This window comes from Sus scrofa, chromosome 15 (assembly GCF_000003025.6).
Source record: "Sus scrofa isolate TJ Tabasco breed Duroc chromosome 15, Sscrofa11.1, whole genome shotgun sequence".
In the NCBI taxonomy this organism is placed as follows: Eukaryota; Metazoa; Chordata; class Mammalia; order Artiodactyla; family Suidae; genus Sus; species Sus scrofa.
In genome coordinates this window covers 23,534,613-23,553,488 of record NC_010457.5, presented here as the reverse complement: position 1 = coordinate 23,553,488, position 18,876 = coordinate 23,534,613, and the positions used below count along the sequence as shown (strand labels likewise).

Below are 18,876 nucleotides of genomic sequence, written 5' to 3'. Positions count from 1 at the left end.
TTATTTAGCTTTTTTGTTTGGTTGGGGTTTTTTTTCTTTCTTTCTTTTTTTGGCTGTGCCCTAGGCATGTGGAAGTTCCTGGGCGAGGGCTCAAACCTGAGCCACAGCAGTGACAGCACCGAATCCTTAACCACTAGGCCACTGGGGAACTCCTAAATTACTCAGATTTAATTGTTTACTGTTTTATTTAGAAAACCCATAGAATTCCTGAGTATTAGATAAGACCTTTTTGCCTAAGGGTATGTCTTCTGCCCTAAAGGTCTCCACAGACTGAAGGCCTGGAAAATAAAATGATGCAAGGATACTTTTAGGAGCAGGAAACTTCAGTGAGCTCTTCTGTTGGTGATGGTTCCCTGGTTCAGGACACAAAACCCTCCCACTGGTTTCAGCAGAAGGGGTTGATTACAGGATGGATGGGAAGGGTTAAGAAATGGGTTCTAGGCTGAGCAGGGTCACTTCCCAAGCATTGCATCAGAACTGGGCCACCAGGGATGCTGCTTCTGCCTCTAAGGTCAAGAAGATAGAGAACAGCCTGTGGAGTTGGGAAGCTGGCACTGTAGTTGCCGACAAAGAAACACGCCCCTCCTGCCAAAATCAGAAAAGCACTAAGACAGCTCCCAGCCCCAGAACCAGGTTACCTCTGCTGTGATCCACACCAGGACAGAACCCTTTATCCTTTCCCTCCTTCCCCTCTCACTGTTGCACAGTGAAAACTCCAGCAAGTGCGGCTCAGTGATGAAACCTAAGTCATATTCAGATCCCCAGGTACAAGAGAGTGTGGAAAGTAGAGTGGTTTGTTTTCCTGCCTCCACGGTGTAGAAGGATACTAGATGTTGACTAAGGGAGTTTACAGAGTCTGCCTTCAGGTCATTTACAAGATTTGTGTGGATACTCAGAATTTCACTTTGGTCTGTAGCACTTTGGGCCTATAGGTTTATGCCTAATGGATGGGCACACTGTACTCAGCAGTGGCTTTTGGTCTCTCCAGTTACATGACAGCCAGTTGCAAAGTCAGGTGATAACTTTTGGCTTCTTAATTTCTGCATTTTCTGAAAGAAAGATGCAGACATGCAAATAGGCAGTTGGACATGGATTGCTGTCCAGGAAGTAGGAATACCTGTGGGCTCAGGGCTGGATCAGCCAGGGCAGAATATTTGGGCCTAGGAAAAATGTTCAATGCAAATGACCCAGCTTGTAGTTTGTGTCTCCTTCCAGCCCTCTTATACTGTTAGTGGTGATTTATAGAAACCCTATGTAAACTATTTAAACAGGGCTTGGGATCATGTTTGCATTCCTCTATCAGAGGTACAAAGCTCAGAGAGGTGAAGCAATTTTCCCCATGTCACACAGCTGGCTGGTATCAGAGTGAAGGCTCTGAACCCAGTGTCCTGACTTTCTCCCACCCAGCCTACCTTGCATACCAGATTCTACTATAAACCAAGCCTGTGACATGTCTTCAAAGTCCCAAGAAATCCTGTGCCCAAGTGTGTGTTTTGTCATGAGGCAGGCAAAGCACTGGTCCCTGATTGAGGTTTTTAGATTGAGAGCGAAACTGACTTTGGAAATGACCAAAAACATCCAAAGCGAAGTCTGGGAGTGCTTCAGAGAGGAGGTGGCTTTAGAACCAAGGGATGAGGAGGGAACAGAAAAGTAGGAGGCAGAATGGCACAGTGTGCGCAGAGCCCTGCCCAGGTAAGCTGCTGGAGGGAAGCCACAGTCACTAGACAGGGCCATGGGAGGGAGGCCCTAAAAACAGTGCTGATAAAAGTAGATCAGGCCAGCAGGGAGCGGACTAAAGAGTGGGTTGAGGAGGGGCAGTGGAGGCCCCAGACCAGGTCAGAGGCCAGCACAGGACCCAGCAGGTGAGGCATGGTGTGAATGAGGGCAGAGCAGCAGGCCTCAGTTTGTTTGTCTTAAATGGTTGCACGTGGTTTTATTTCCTTATAAACTATTTAAAGGTAAGTGAGTTTGAGTGTTTTAAATTGTGCTTTTTGTTTTAGGTTGAATGGTTTTTGCTGCTTTACAAAAATAGATTTTAATTAGAACCTGAACAGTGGCTAATTTAAAGTCCATTTGTGAGTTTCTTTGAGTTTAAAGTTGGCGAAGTGATGGAGTTCCCATTTTGGTGCAGCAGAAACAAATCTGACTAGTATCCATGAGGTTGCAGGTTCGATCCCTGGCCACGCTCAGTGGGTCGGGCATAAGTCGTTGCCGTGAGCTGTGGTGTAGGTTGCAGATGCAGCTCTGATCCTGAGTTGCTGTGGCTGTGGCACAGGCTGGCAGCTGCAGCTCCAGTTCAACCCTTAGCCTGAGAACTTCCAAATGCCATGAGTGCAGCCCTAAAAAGCAAATAAAGTTGGTGAAATGAGCACACCACATTATCAGCATCATGCTTGGATTGTGTTTGAGAATAAAAACTGGGCTGGACGTGAGATTATGAAGTTGTCGTAAGAGAGCATGTTTAGCTTGAGCAAATACATTCACATTTATTTATATAGATATTTTTAAGGCTTTTAACTTAAACTATGGATCTGAAATGCAGTTCCCAATGCAAAGAGTAATGATTGCATTTAAAGAGAATGTTGTGCTCTGCATGGAGAGTTCCCATTTATAATATTTATACGGCAAATAGAATGGCTGGCCGTTTATTCAGGCACTTGAAGCATGTTCTCCATGCTAACCTAAATTCTCTTTGGTGCTTTTCATGTAAAAATCCAACCAAAATGCATTTGACCCAATTTATTTCAAATAGTAATTGAACTCTCCTCTTTTGTGGCTTGCAGGAGATATGGATTTAGCCGCCAGAACAAAACAGAGACGGTAAGTAAAGCGTGGGTAATGGGAGAGAAAGCTTGAGAGATGGAAGCGCCTCTCCCCTGTGCATCTGTCTTACACCAACAGGCTGCTGCCAGCTAACCTGTGGTCCTTGGGGAACCTGGGGCAACAAAGAGGTGCCAGCTGCCTTTAGCCACTGCATCCCTCTCCTGGCATCTGCAGGTGCTGCCTCTGCAGGCCCGGGAACTGAAACAACACCTCATCATGGGACTGGAAGTGAAGGATGATTAAAGATCATGCCCCCAGAGTCAAACATAACTGATGGCCTCTGATAACTGATAACTCCAAAACTGTAAAGATGAAGTCCACTCCCAGGGCCCCGAACATTCCTCATCAGGTGAGAGAGGCCCCAGACAGGTGTGAACAGGCTGTGAGAGAGCATAGCATACTCCCAGGCTGGTCCTGTGCCTTATGTGGAAAATACAGGAAGTCAAGGTGGCCTCCTCTAATTTCACAAAGATTTCTCTTCATTCATGATTCTTAATTGTCAGCAGCAGGGCAGGCATATAAATCTTACAGTGACAAACCTTTCCTATGTTTAGGTCCTTTGTTCAGGGCTCTACATGTATATTTTCACTGACTCCTCTGAACAACTTTGTGGGGGAGATACTTACTCCTGTTTTTCAGGTCAGAAAGCTGAGGCTCAGAGAGGCTCAGTGATTTGTCCAAGGTCATACAGCTCCTTAAGTGCCATAATAAGAATCTGAACCCAGCTCTGACATCAAAGCCTGCTCTTATCCACTGCCTTTTCAATGATAAAATGCTAACTAATAGTGGCCAGTGGTCTCTTAAAAAGTAGAGTCCACAGTTTGAGATGGAGTAAAACCTCTTTTCTCATTTGCCACCTGACCTACATCATTCCCCAAAGTCCCTCCCGCTCCCATCCTTCTGCCATGCCTCCTCCATCCAGATCCCCCATCCCTCAGTGCTTCTAGGAAGCCTCCCTTGACCCCAGCCTCCCTCTACTTCCTGTGGCCATCGTCTCAGTCATCGGAGGGTACCAACAGTGACCAAGCATGTATTCTCAAGCCGGACTGGCTGGTTTCAAATCCCAGCTCCCCCCCTTCACTGTGTGACTTCAGTCAGTGTGTTTAACTGTTGTGCCTTAGTTCACAGCATCTGTAAGATGAGGACAGAAATTGTACTACTCACAACATCACTGTGAAGAATAAACTGTAAATAAAGGATGTAGAATAATCCAACCCATTGTGCACATCTACTAAGCATTGACTGCTATCATTATTTTTAGTTCGTTAGCAATCAGTTATGCACTGATTATGACACCTTTTTTTTTTTTTTTTTTTTGGTTTCCTCATCGTTTCTCCCACATTTGTGTTTTCACTCAACCAAACAGCCATTTCCTCCAAAGCAAGGTTTTTTTCTGGGTTTAAGCATGTTATATGGCATCTAGTATATAAGAATTTGATGTGTATGTTTAATATATAATTTTAAGTCTGAAAAGATTGTCTGTGTATATGACCCTATTCTGAAATAAGGCATTTTGATTATGACTGGAAAAGTCATGCGATGCCCATAAAATAGCATTAACTTGACTTACTCTTGTGTCCAATGGCACATTTGAACCAAAAGTCTTGCCCCCTGTGGATAAAGGCAGGAGCTCAGGCTGTTCCCTGGGGTCATTCATAGGCTTGTTAGAGAACTGTATCTCAGAATCAGAATGGTCTGAGAAGGGCCTCGGAGACCAGTCCTCTCAGTTAACCATAAATACCATGATATCCAGAGAGGGTAAGCCGGAGATTGCCAGCCGGTGAACGCCAGCCGGTGAACAGCAAAGATGGAGCTAAAACCAAGAACTCTAGACTCACAACCCAGGTTTGGGGAGCAGCCCTTAGTCCAGGTGTCCTGAGCTCTGTGTGGTACATTTCGAGCCTGAGCCTGGGTCCATGGCATGGAGCATGATTACCAGGGCAAGGAGTGTAGACTCTTATCCTTCAGACTAGTGGTTTTCAAACATTGTTGACCACTCTTGGCAGTAAAAATTCTGTTTTTCATCATGATTCAGTACACACACACACACACACACATACACACTCCCCAAAATAAGTTTCACAAAGCAGTACTTAACCCTTTACTACCTGTAATACACTCTGCTCTGTTCTGGGTTTTTTTTGGGGGGAGGGCAGGTAGGAGGAGGTGGTGGTCGAGGGTGGGGGCAGTTGGCTGTGCCTGCAGCATGCAGAAGTTCCCGGCCAGGAACTAAACCTGAGTCACAGCAGTGACAACACCAGTTAACTGAGTTAACTGCTAGGCCACCAGGGAACTTCCTGTTCTATTTTAATTTAATTTAAGTGCCAACCATGCCTACTAAATTACCTTCATGTTCCACTAATGGGTCTTGAATGAAAAAAAAAACACTCTTAAGCAGTGATGTGCTCTTGAAGGTATTAAAGTAGGGAGGACCCAATCAAAGTGTAAGGATAAACCTGGCAAAGGTATATGATATGAATTTAATCAGCGAGCATTCAGAAGGGGAGGCAAGAAATGGGTGAGGCTTGCAGCACCTCCTGCTTGGCCTCTGGTGTGAGTGGAGGCTCAGGTCTCTGGATTTCGCCTCCTACCCCAGGGACTGGGCTGCTTGTCTGGATCTATGTGTTTCCTTTCACAGGCTCATGCCTCTTTGCAATGTTGTCCTTTCTGTACTAAGTCTCCACCTCCAGTGCTCAGCTGCTTTCGCATCTTCCCTTCCAGGCTGAGGACAAGAAAGCGGCACTTCCCATGGGGCTCTCGGCTGCAGAAAAAGCTGATGCCCATGAGGAAGAGGAGCTTCAGGCTGCTGAAGAGGTAAGTGGTCCATGAAGCCCCTGAATTTCTGCTTAGATTGTTTGGGGAGAAATTTCATTTTCATCCCCAGCTTTCCAAAATGGCCAGCTGCCCCTGCAGCCAGCTGCCACTGGCTGGCCCTCCATGCCGTTTCAGTCTCCTTTCCTCACCTCTCATGAGGCTCACCGTAAAACGGGATGGGCTAAAAAAACCCTTGGATTCCACCACAGAGGCCTGTTTAGACACACTGCCTAAGTCTTACATGATCAGACCGGCTCACTGCTGCTTCTCCCTGTTCCCCTTCTAGCAGCGTATTCAGTCACTGATGACCAAGATGATGGCCATGGCAAATGAGGAGGTGAGCCGGGTGTGGTCGTGGGGGAGGGCGAGGTATGGAGATGGAGGCAGGAAACACCTTCCCTGGGGAGATCTGCCTCCAAGTGACCACCTTCAGGGTCCTCTCTTTTCAGGACTCAGTGCTTCCTCTTTCCTCAGCATCTTTCTTTGGGGATCCTTTTTATACTCACGAAGAGTTGCCATCCATGGGAACCTCTGGGAGGGAGACTTGAAGGACCCTCGTGAAGACAGGGTGCTCGCCGTGGTGCAGTCCTGCCTCTCTTAAGCACCTGTGGCATCCTGTGCCAAAGGCACCCTTGTCTTTTTTACTTCCTACACCTTCTAAGTAGAGGATACTGAATTTATAGTTGCTCTTCCCAGGGCTCACAGCCTCTCCAAAGAGTTTAACCAACTACTTTGAAAGAATTCCTTTCTAGGGTAGGAAAGCCCAGTGTCAACCAAGTTAGGAATTCTGAGACCCCCTCTTCCTCTCCCATTGGTACTTTTTTCCCCCTGAGTCCTATGCCTGCCATGTTCTCTTCAGCCTCTTTTTATTGACCCTCAGGAATAAAGACCTTGGGATGGAGTATGAATGGTGAGGAATGATTTTCCAAAAATACCCATGGGGCGAAAAAATCTAACCCTATCTGCTAAGTGACTCAGGAGAGAGGAAGGTGGCTTAATGTTCATCCTGAGGTTTATTTTCACCCTTCCTTGTTGAGCACGAGTGAAAGCCAAATTATTTTTTTCCCCTGGGAATAATATCTATTTTGCTGTAGTACTGAGAGTGTTCAGGTTTTGCAGTGCACAGCCTTGAGAACACACCCTCCCTGTGATTGCAGAGTCGTCTGACTGCGAGCTCCGTGGGCCAGATCGTGGGCCTCTGCTCAGCTGAGATCAAGCAGATTGTGTCTGAGTATGCAGAGAAGGTAGGTGGGGGCCCAGCCAGAGCCTTTGCTCCAGTCACGCCCCAAGTATTTGTTCTCCCGCCTCCCCACTGCCTCCCAGCAGTGATGGAGGCAGATTGTCGTCCATCAGCCACGTTTGTCCAAAACACACACCACGCGGAGCCATCCACATTTGCCCATTAGCCAAATTACTATTCTTCTGCAGTGCCTATTTTTCTATAAATATAAAACTTGTATCTCATAGCAGTTATTGCCTCTGATAAATGGCTATGGCACCCACATTCTTCCTTCTCTACCAGGCTTCTTATAACTTGGGCTCAGTTTGGTGATGGGGCTGAGGGATGCAGTTTTGCCACCTAAGAGATAAACCCATAACTCAGCCAGGCCCAGGCAGAATTTTGTGTTCCGCTTTATTCAAAGGGTATAGAATGAACAAAAGCCTGAAAGTCATATTTCAGCATTAGGTTTCTTCCATCCTAAGCATAGGCAGCAGGACCTTGAATATTTCAGGGAGACGGAGATTAATCATTTTGCACATAACTGATTCTGGTCGGGCCGAGCTGTAGTATCGGTAAAATCAGATTTACAGGACCTTGTTTCACATCCTCCCTTCTCCAGCCCTGACTCATTCTGCCCCCCTAAAATGCTGATGTCTGTTGAAGCACCCAGCTTTGCTCTCTGAAGCCTTGACAAAAAATTAGCTTTGTCGCAGCCCTCTGTGCTACATTCTTCTGAAGCGCTTGCACAGATGATGTAGCTGGGGAGCGGGTGTCACCTGTAATCTGAGAGTTACAGTCTGCTTAAAACATAGCAGGTGGTCATCTCCCACCGAGTGAGGGGCCTTCTGAGCAAGACTGAGTAAAATGGCACAGGTTAACACAGGGGAGGGAGCAGGGGAGGGCAAAATGGGGAAAGGCGGTCAACCGGTATGGTGACTGATGGAAACCAAACTTGGTGCTGAACCCACTGTAGAGTATACAGAAGTCAAAAAATGGTGTACGATTGAAACATAGTGTTATAAGCCAACTTTTAAAAAATGGTATAGAATGGCTAGGGCTGGGATTCTCTTGTTTTCCCCATTCCCCAAGTCACTGATTCTTAACATGGGTTTCTCATCTGACTTTCATAGAATCCTAAGAAAGGAGGCATGGTGAAAGTATCATCTGAGATTTGACCAGGAAAGGATTTAGGTCATCCTAAAAGTAGCAATAAAATCAAAAGGCTTGAAGGCATAGTTGTGGGAAGAGTGATTAATTCACTGCCTGGAGAAGGAGGTATCTTGGTTTGCTGCCTGACAGGAGTGTCTGTACCTGCCATATAGCATTGTTGAATCGTTTTTACAAAAAGACAAATGGATGGGGCACTCACTGCTGTTCCTGCAGGGTCTCTGACTTTTGTCTTCATCCTCGCACACAGCAAGCAGATAGGAGCTCGAATTATTCTAAGAGGAGAAGCAAACAGACAGACCCTCCGTATATACCTACCCTTACCTGGGAATGCCCAGCAGCTCAGCAGGTCCATGTTTCCTTCTTCCAGGTCTCTCTGCCTCCCTGAGCTTTCCCTTTCTCACCCTTGTACAATGATCTGATGGTTGCTGATAGTGATCTGGTCTAATTCTAAAGAAACTGAATTCTCTATTCTTTATTCTCCACCTCCATCTTGTTCTTCCATAAAAGCACAAAATTAGAAGTAGTTCTGAACAGGTCTTTTTCCAAGGACATGTATAATTAAAACTTCTCAAAGAGAATTGGGGTTTGAGTTCATTTTTGACTATGTTGTTTACATTGAGTAGGTCACATGGCATTAAAGATGATGTCTTAGGAGTTGGTGGCACAATGTCTAATATTGTCACTGCTGTGGTTCAGGTTGCTCCTGTGGCGAGGGTTCAATCCCTGGCCCAGGAACTTCTACATGCCATGGGCACAACCAAAAAATAAAATAAAATTAAATAAAGATAAAAAAAGTGATGGCTTTTTTTTTTTTTTTTTTTTGTCTTTAGTCTTTTTAGGGCCACACCCACAGCATATGGAGGTTCCCAGGCTGGGGGTCTGTTTGCAGCTACAGCTGCCAGCCTTCGCCAGAGCCACAGCAACGCCAGATCTCAGCCATGTCTGCAGCCTACACCACAGCTCATAGCAACGCTGGATCCTTAACCCACTAAGCGAGGCCAGGTATTGAACCCACAACCTCATGGTTCCTAGTCAGATTTGTTTCCACTGCGCCACATGGGAACTCTGTTGATGGCTTTTTAAATTAAATTGCCTTTAATCCTGTTCTGATATCACAGTTATTTCACGTTTGCATATTATAATCCATTGTTTGTCCCTAGGCATCCATGGAGGTATCTAGCTGTAATCATCATGTATATCTAAATGAGGTAGAATAGTGTAAAAACACAGCATTGGAGTCCTATCTTGGTCCATGTCTGTCTCCTGGACTTCCCAGCTCTGTGATCTTGAGCAATTTATTTAACCTCTTTGCTCTTCATCTGTAAAATGGGACTATTACTTTCCTGGCAGGGTGTTCTGAAGATTAAATGAAATGTGATCAGATTGCCTAAAACCTTGCCTGGTATGTCATAGCCATACAGCTAATGGTAGCCTTTATTTGCACATTCATAGTATGCTTTTTTTTTTTTTTTTTTTGGTCACCTCAAATCCTAAACATTTTCCATGTTTCTAGCCTTCATAGTTATTTGAATCCTAGACAGTGCATGTGTTAACATAGCACAATTCATTAAACTTTTCCGTATTAGGTTATTTTTTGTTTGCCTTAGTAGATAATACTGTTGTAAAATCTGAGCAGATAGTTTCTGCAAAAAGATTTCCTAGGAGTCATATAATTGTTTATGACTCCTTTGTGTTGCTTTACAAATAAGTTGTAACAATATAAAATACGGTAACCATGAGGGGGCTTTCCAGCGTGGTCCCAGCATTTCCAGCTTTGATTGCTCATTTGTCTAACTTGCTAATTTAGTGGCTATAAAACGGTGCCTCTTTGGACCACTGCAGTTTTGAACATGGTTCCATGTTTTTGTTTGCTCTGTTTTCTACTATGTGATTGTCTGGTAACACCCTTTACTCATTTATCTTTTAGATATGTGGTATTTTTCTTGTCAATTTGAATAAAATTTCTATTCTAGATTTAAATATTTTGTCATGGTACTTCTCAGGCTTTTCTTCTGTTTGTGTGTTGCTTTTCATTGTATGCAAAGTACCTAAGTTGATTAGGTCCAATTAACTTGGGTCTATTTGGTTTTGTTTCCAAATGACAATGTCATCATTTTTGCATGGATTTGATAAAAACCTGTTCTATTTCAGCTCGTTTTAAATTATGTTTAATCCTTAAACTGATGTAGAGTTCATTTTTATTTAGTCTAAAATGTGGCTCCATCCTAGTTTTTCTGCTTCTTATCCTAATACCATTTATCAAGTAACTTCTTTATACGCATTTGGAGATACTTCATTATATATTTGTTTTTTATATCTAATTTTAACCATGTATTCTTTCTTTATTGGTTTACACTTCTATTTCTATGCAGGTTCCATGATGAAGTTAATGGTTTTTATTGTTGTTGTTTGTCATTTGCTTTATTTATGTGCTATTTCTTTGTCAGTCCCTTCTAGCCGAAGACCACTAGGAACAGAACTGTAGTTGAACAAGTTGGGTTTATTGCTGGTTATAGAGAGGAAAACCACAGCCAACAGGGAACCATCCAGCATCTCAGTAAGAGGGCATCAGAAAAGACTTATGGAATTTGGACTTAGTTTAGGTGATTTGGGAGAAGCTACAAGAAAGTAGGTCTTTGCTCTGGGTTGGATGCTTTAAGGAGGGGCAATTCAGTGAATGGGTATCTAAATAAATCTCTCTAAGACTAGGGGAATGAATCAAGATTAAAGCTGTTTTTTTTATAATAGCCAGTGTAGGGTGATATTTGGTCATTTTGGGGGATTTGAACAGTGTTCAGGTTCTTGTCCACATACAAACATGATTACAGAGTAATGGTCACATTTTTGCTTTGATCCTTGTGACTGTGTCTGATGTTCATGTTCTTTGGAATTATTTATATCTAACACCAAAGCCTAGTATGAGTGCAGGCCAGCTCCCAACAACATCATGACCTTGCTAAGAGTACCTGATTAGCTCTCAGATGTCAGTTTCTTTTCTGTGGAAAGGTTCATTTGTGCTGTATATTAGATTCCAGATATGTGGTATCATATGGTATTTGTCTTTCTCTTTTTGATTTACTTCACATAACCTTCCTTTTGTTAATGTGGTGTATCATATTGATTAATTTGTGAATATTGAACCAGGGGGAGCAGTGCTGGAGCAAGAGGGGTCTGTGTGGGCGCTTGCCTCATGACAGGGAGCGAGCTATGGCAGGCCAGCCTTAGACAGGTCAAGGCTGCCTCCAGTGCACTGCCTGTTCAAGCGCCAGCAGTAGCTGCCCTGCCCTGCTCAGACACAGCCTCATGTCCGAGTCTCCTGTGTCCCTCACAGTTGATCACTCCCCCAAGCCTCTGCCTCCCCTGCCCTGCTATAGAGCTGCACCACAGAAAAGACTAGGCCTTTGAGGGCTCTCGGTCTGTATCAGGGTGCAACCTGTGGGGTCCAGGTACTGTCAGAGATTAGGGCTGCGTCTGATGCACTGCCTGAGTACGTGCCAGCAATGGATGCCCCACCCCTCTTCAGACACCACCTGAGGTCTTCTTCACCTCTGAGTCCCACAGCTGAGCTCTCTCCAGTCGTGGCAGCCCTCAGTCAATTGTGGAGCTGTGGCGTGAAGTAAACTGGGCAGGAGCATTCACGAGTTCGGGCTGGAGCACAAGCTGGAACTGTTGTGGGAAACCAGCAGCCACTGGAGCAGTCCTCATTCTGCCTCCACCCTGCCAGAAGAGCAAGCCACCCCGGGTACGCTTCTCACCAGTCTCCCAGCTTCCCACAGCCCTCCTGGTAGCTCCACTAGCACTGTAGTCAGCAAGAGGCATCATCCTCCCTGTGCTGGACCCAGGAATGCAGTGTCAGTACGTGGCTTGACCTGCTCCCTTCCCAGGGCGGATCTCTTCCTGTGTGATCTCCCTTTTCCTGAGTCCCCTGCTAGGACCCTACCTGATCACTTTTCTTCCCTTCCTACGCAGTTATGTGTGGATCTTTCTTACAGCCTTGGTTGTACAGGAGTATTCCTGTCAGTGTTCAGTTAGATTTCAGTGAGAATTGTTCCACGTGTAGGTGTATTTTTTCTTTTTATGACTGCACTCAAGGCAAATGGAAGTTCCCAGGCTAGGAATCAAATTCAGGCTGCAGCTGAAGCAAGGCTGGATCCTTAACCTACTGTGCTGGGCAGGGGATTGAAACCACACCTCAGCAGTGACCCAAGCTTCTGCAGAGACAGTGCTGGATCCTTACCTTGCTGTGCCACAGCAGGAACTCCATGTATTTTTGATGTGTTCATGAGGGAAGTGAGTTCCATGCCCTCCTACTCTGGCATTTTGATCATCTCCATGCTGGGTATTTTTTGTACCATTACCTTATTTAATTTTCAAAAGAGTGTTCTACCTCCTTGCTTGGAATCTTCTGCCTTCCTTCATTATACTTACTCATATGCAATTGAAATGACCTGTTTGTGTGTATGTGGAGCACATTTTACTCCTCTCTGCAAGCTTGGTGCCTCACCAAGCCTGTGGCAGTGTTGGTGCTCATTACATAAGCAAGTGATACCATATCTGTTTTGCAAATGAAGTAAAGCTCGGAGGGGTTAAGTAACTTGTCTACTACCATGTAGCTAATTAGTTCCAAGTTTGCCTACAGGACTGTCTGACTTTGAGACTTGTCTCTTTGTCAAGGTGGAATATCCTCAGGCGGCAGCAGTGACAGCCTCCTTTGGCCATCCTTAGCATCTGCTTTCCAGGCTTTGCAGTGACCAACGCCTCTTTAGACTCTCCCGTTGTCTGACTCCTACTTTGGGCCAAGTGGAGTAAAGAGGCCAGGTCATATTGTGAACTAACCACAGAAATGAGTACAAATGAAAATGATGCTGCCCAAGCACACTGTCACACCTAAGCTGAAAATTGTGGGGTTTTCCATCCGGGGTATGTGAGTGGCCTGTCATATCACTGGACAATGCCGCATTAGGATGTTCTCGTCCATACTCTCCAGAGTGTCACATCCTAGCCAGACTGTTGACGTTTTGATCTTATTTTAAGATAAGATGTGTTTTGGGTCCTCAAGGGACTTATTTGTGGAAGGAATTCTTTTTCTTGATAAGCTTTGAAATTTTCCAGTCCAGCAATTAAGAATTCTGGCACCATTGTTTCTGAGAGCGATTCTCTGGTGGTTCATTGGAAGCCTATACTCTGTCTCAAAATTATATCTTTCAGGAGCATCTGAGGAATCTCACTAGCTAAGTAGGGCCTGGGTGTCACCACAGAGAAATAATGGCCAGGGTCTGGTCAGGGATGCACATGTGAAAACACAGTGAAAAGGGTCTCCTAGAGAATGCAGACAACCACACTTGTAGATTTACTTTACATTAGAGTAGGTTTTGTCCGCCTCCACCATGATCATTTTTATCCCACTTCTTGATGCAACCGGCAGAGAACATTGTCTCTTATGATCTGTCTAACCTGAACTGTAGCTTTATAGGAACCTTTTGGTTGCATGTAATAGAAACTCTGCCCAGAATGATGATATAAGAAGAAAAAAAAAAAGGCTTTTTCAGCACTTATAACTAGGGGTAAGAGCTGTCCATGAATGCAGGGACCCTAGGGCTTTGGACCACCTGTGCCTTTGCTTCACTCTCTTTTTATCACCTTGGGGACCTCACCACAGGCTGCTTAAATCTATAGCACCTTCCCTACATCTGCATCAAACTCTAAGGAAGGATCCTCTAAAGTTTGGCACAGCTCAGGTCACATAGTCCTTCCTTGGCCATTTGTTCTGGCCTAGATATGGGCTTGTTGATTGGCAGCCCCTCTGAAACAAGAAAGAGCAGGAGACAGTGATTTCCCAAAACAAGGTGTTACTGTTACCAAACCCAGGGGCGCTGGGCACACATGACGGCTGTACCGTCATAACCTTTGTTAATGGAAGGCCCTCAGGAAATCGGAGTAACTACACTGGATGGAACTGACCCACAAGAAGCCATTGTTAATGTATCATCTACCCCCTTCACATTGTTATTTCTCTACCCTGGTTTTATAGTTCCAATTAGTGTTAGGAGGCCTTCTCAAAAATAAGAAAATTGCTGTAATTTTGGAGGTATTTTAAGTCTTTGGCTTGATTTCTTTTCTGCCAGACATTGAAAGAATTGACCCCTGGATGGGATGATTTCTTTTTTCAGCAAACATCTACTGAGCATATACTATGTACTAGACAGTGTGAGGTAGAGGGGCGGCCGTATGTGAGTGAGCCATGGATGCTGCCCTGAGGAGCTTCCAGCCAGGAGTCAGTCAGTTGAGGTGAAATGGAAAAGAACAGTTTAAGAGGCTGGCAACTGAGTGAGGATACTAACCCCAGGGACCTTGTGTGGGTCAGACAGTCATGGGATGCTTAGCAACCAGGAGACCCTGACTCTTTTGCTGGAACCAGTGTGATTTCTAATAAGCTTAGTTATGAATGTTCCTAAGCTCATCATCCGGCCCCACCCCAGCCCATTTTTTTCTAGCAGCATTGGCATGTGGTGTTTGTAAGAAAGAGTGGTACAGGGGAGGAGGCCCTTGGGGCCCTCCTGCTGTGGCCACAGGTAGAAAAACCAGTTGGCATCAAGGAGACAAGGACAGGGTGGATTTTTAAATCCCTTCCTTCTGTGCTCCATTTCTCCACATAAGGTCCCAGGTCTTAGACAGGTCATATTTTAAATCTGTATACTTCAGGAGGGCCAAGATGTCATCTTTCCCCTCTGTATCCCCATTGCCTGGCGTAAGGATCACTCAGCAGATGCTGACGGGAGACTCTGGAGACTTACCCACTGGAGGGCGGCTCTCCCTCCTAGGGCTTTGCTCTGACATGTGGGCCAGCTTCTTGTTGTCTCCATAGCACTTTCAGCAAGGTGCTACATCATTTGTCTTTGTCCATCTCCCAGGACTAGAATATTTGCTGTCAACAAGGGCTGGGAGCATTGTATATGCCCGTGCCTAACATAATGGGGTTTCATAAACATTTGTCAAAAGAAAGAAGGAAAAAGAAGGAATCAGGAGAGCTTTCAGACCCTCTCTTCCTTTGTGGCACAATGAAGGCTTGAGAATGTGGCGGGTATGACACCGAGTATGTGTCACCTGACTAGACTCTGAAGATCCAGGGGTGAAGTCTGTGTCTCACCTAACACTGTGCTCCACACGTAATAGGGTCTGAGTAAAGTGTAGTTGGACGAAACAAAGGAAGGTAGGGAAAGAAATTTAAAACTGAATCATGTAACTAGAGATTCTCATACTAAATAAAGTTAGAGAAATTCCATATGATATCATTTATAATTGGAATCTAAAATATGCCACAAATGAACCTATCTACAAAACAGAAACAGAAAACAGACTTATAGTTGCAGAATGTGGGTTGGGGGGCATGGGGGATGGACTGGGAGTTTGGGGTTAGTAGATGCAAACTATTACATTTAGATGGATAAGCAATGAGGTCCTACTGTACAGCACAGGGAGCTATATTCAATCTCTTGGGATAGATTATGATGGAAGATAAAATGAAAAGAAGAACATGTATGTATGTATGACTGGGTCGCTTTGCTACTACACAGCAGAAATTGCCACAACATTGTAAATCAACTATGCCTTAATTTAAAAATTTTTTAAAACTGAGTCAGAATTTAGAGATGAAAGAACCTTATAAATCTGGAGAGAATAATGCTAATATGTTTGTGTCACAAAACTGCTCCAAGACTTCCTAAATTCTGAGTGACTAAATTATGTAATGTGCAAAAACTAACAGCACAGAGAAGGATATTAGTTAATGAATTGTTGGCTTGGTAGGATTGTCTCAAGCCATATAGCATAACCTGCTCCTTTCAGAGTCTTAATCAATTTGAATAAAGATGTAGAAATTAGCTTCATCAGACCTAAATGTTATATAAAGCTAAAAAAAGAAAAGGAGGCTAATACATTGGAGAATAGAGACAACATTCAAAAATATCCCAAATTGAAATTTTAAGCCCAAACAAATAAATTCATTTCTTAAAGGAGGTAAGAGTGAACAATTTGATTTCAGAACAATCAATCATACCAGTTCAGGATTTGATAAGGATGCCATGCCTGACCTGACATTAGTTCATGGGGGTAAAAAGCCAAAGCTTTAGGATGCTGTTCACACCTACATGTTGGTCACATTCCGGACAGGGAGACTGTATTGCTCACCTTAAGACCCAGAGCTGTGCTTTAGACTCAGCAAGGCTACATGAATATGGGTCTTTGAAATTCAGGGGGTTTCATTAGTGGGAGTCAAGAGTATTGAAAAGAACGTTTATGTATCCGGTTTCATTAGTAGGAGCAGAGTGTAGATCAGGAACCATGGATGCTGCCGTCCCACCATGCTCAGAGTCCATCAAGGAACGCCTGAAAGGGATGACAAGCTAGGGTGATGCCTGAGGATAGCAGCCAGGATGCTGGAAGGAACTGACATCTTGGTATAGAAAGAGAGAGGACAGAGCTGTGGATGCTCCTGTCTTAGAAAAGTTGACCTGTTCTGTGAAAGTGATTACACTTTGTATCTGTGGCTTCTGGGAGTAACGGGCATGTGTTTGAGTTTGCACATCCATTTCTGCTGTTTGTTACTGCTGGCTTTTGCTCATGATTCTTTGACTTCGTTTGTGGTCTTGATTTTTGGCTGTGAGTTCATGTTGTGTAGAAATTTATCTCTAGAAGGTCTTTGAGGCCTCAAGTTGAAGCTCTGTTCTTCCAGAAAGGATTTCCTCTTGCTCCGATACGCACCTAGGCCTACCCAGCAAAAGCCCATTGTACACATGGTCTTGATTGGTAGATTCTTTTGGCCCATCCAGGTAGTGTGTGAGTTTAGGTTATAGAACTACTGAGGGGGAGTTCCCGTTGTGTCTCAGTGGTAACAAGCCCAACTAGTATCCAGGAATAATCTAGTTCAATCCGTGGCCTTGCTCAGTGGGTTAAGGATCCGGCCTTGCCATGAGCTGTGGTATAGGTCGCCGCCATGACTCAGATCTGGCATTGCTTTGACTGTGGTGTTGGCTGGAGCTACAGCTCCGATTCGACCCCTAGCCTGGGAACCTCCACATGCCTTGGCTGCGGCCCTAAAATGACAAAAAGGTAAAAGAGAAAAGAACTACATGAGGGCAAATCTGCAGTTATAGAATCTCATTGCAGATTCTCTTTCCTTTTACATCTGTGTCTGGGATTATGCAAAGCAGTTGTTGAGTTATGAAAATCAAAGCTAGAGATCAACTGGCTTTGGCAAATACTCTCAAGAAAAGACCCAACTTCCATGGGTACACCCGCCTGGATTTTTTTATTGACTTTTTGGCCTTCTAGGATTTCTTACATTCTTGCCAGCAAATAGATTTTTTTTTTAAGATTGAAAAAATAAATATTTTATGTTGTCTCTTGTTTTCAACAGGAGAGTTGGTCAAGGTCCAGAAACTGGAGTCCATCTGTTCAGTTCAGAGAGCTTGTGGCACCCCCATGAGATAGGAACCCTTTATTATTGACAGTTTAGTGGCCATAATTTGGTGGGGGGTTGGGAGGGGATGACAGAGATTTCATTGGTATGTAGATAACCTTTTGGGTCTCTTTCATTTTAAAAGTACATAGTTTTAGCTAAAGTAATCATTTTTTGTTTCTCTTAGGAATTTACTGTTTTGAACTGGACTAATATTACCAAGTGACATTTATATTTGGTTCCCCTAAGAATAGTAGTTGCAAACATCTGTCAGTTATTAGAAAACATTGAATCTGCACCAGAAGTCATCTTAATCCACCCTATAGTTTTGAAAGCACGTTCTTAATCTCAAATTGTTGAACAAAATTAGATTGGCACTTCAGCCCTCGCTCTAATGCAAACATAAATGGAATATTTATAAATGGCTGGCATTCTTTGAGAGGTGTTGCACTTTACAAGTAGAAATCAGTTAGGATACCCCAAGGATTTAATCTGTCAAGGATTTAATATAAAGCCCTTCTGTTCTCCATCCATCCAACTTTGTCTCTTCCTTTAAGAACCAACTTGGTCGTCTCTGGTTTTCCTCCCACTTGTGACTCAGTAAACAGAATGCCATATGGGCCATACTGTTTCAAAGACTGATTTCTGTGCTCAGCAGTCTGGCAAAAACTAGACCTTTCTCTTGGCTTTGAGGAGGGTATTTGAAAGAAGTGAAAAATTTAGATTACTCAGTAAAAAGAATGTCTGAAATATAGAGCAGTCAGCTTTCCATTGACCAGGTTAAGAACTCTCAATTCAACTCTGGAATAAATTATTTTTTTCCTATAAAAATATAACTTCCCATTTAAAAAAAAAGCAGTTTGCATAGCACCATCTCTAGACCCAGGAAAATGGAGGAACTCACAAATGTATATGTTGGGCCTATTCATGTGCATATTATTCATTTTAATTTAATTACTGGAGAAATGTCAAATATGAAAATGGCACTTCATATCCCGATATTAATGTATATTAATGTTTTGCAGATGCAAATTTAAGGGACTACACAGAGCAGTGAGAATTGCTACCTAGCCATAAGAAAGGATTTTTGAAAGCCCATGTTGCTTGAAACATACACTCTCATAACAGATGTAAGAGTAAGTTTGTATGGAGACTTCAGCATCCTTTTTGTGCACTACAAGTATTTTCGCTCTATTTGGTTGAAGTAGCTGTCTAGTAAGAATGGAATCAAAAAGAACTTTCCACTCTCAGTGGTATGGGTTGGCTCACTGCATTGGTTGGAGCTCAGTGTTAATGAGGCTGTTCCAGTCTGTGAGTAGATTCCCAAGTGAGCCAAGCCCCATCAGTAATGGTTCTAAAAGTTTTTAATTTCAGGAGTTCCCATTGTGGC

The 18,876-nt window shown here is 43.9% G+C and overlaps 1 protein-coding gene across 2 annotated transcripts in view; it reads left to right on the top strand.

The window, feature by feature from the left end:
- Positions 1 to 18,876, top strand: part of CCDC93 (coiled-coil domain containing 93) — a 100,843-nt gene that overhangs the window by 40,283 nt on the left and 41,684 nt on the right. For both annotated transcript variants that reach the window (XM_001927273.5, XM_021075794.1), the window contains 4 exons: positions 2,784 to 2,820; positions 5,545 to 5,637; positions 5,924 to 5,974; positions 6,795 to 6,881. In XM_001927273.5, coding sequence (XP_001927308.2) covers positions 2,784 to 2,820; positions 5,545 to 5,637; positions 5,924 to 5,974; positions 6,795 to 6,881 — 268 coding nt within the window. The remainder of the gene's footprint in view (positions 1 to 2,783; positions 2,821 to 5,544; positions 5,638 to 5,923; positions 5,975 to 6,794; positions 6,882 to 18,876) is intronic.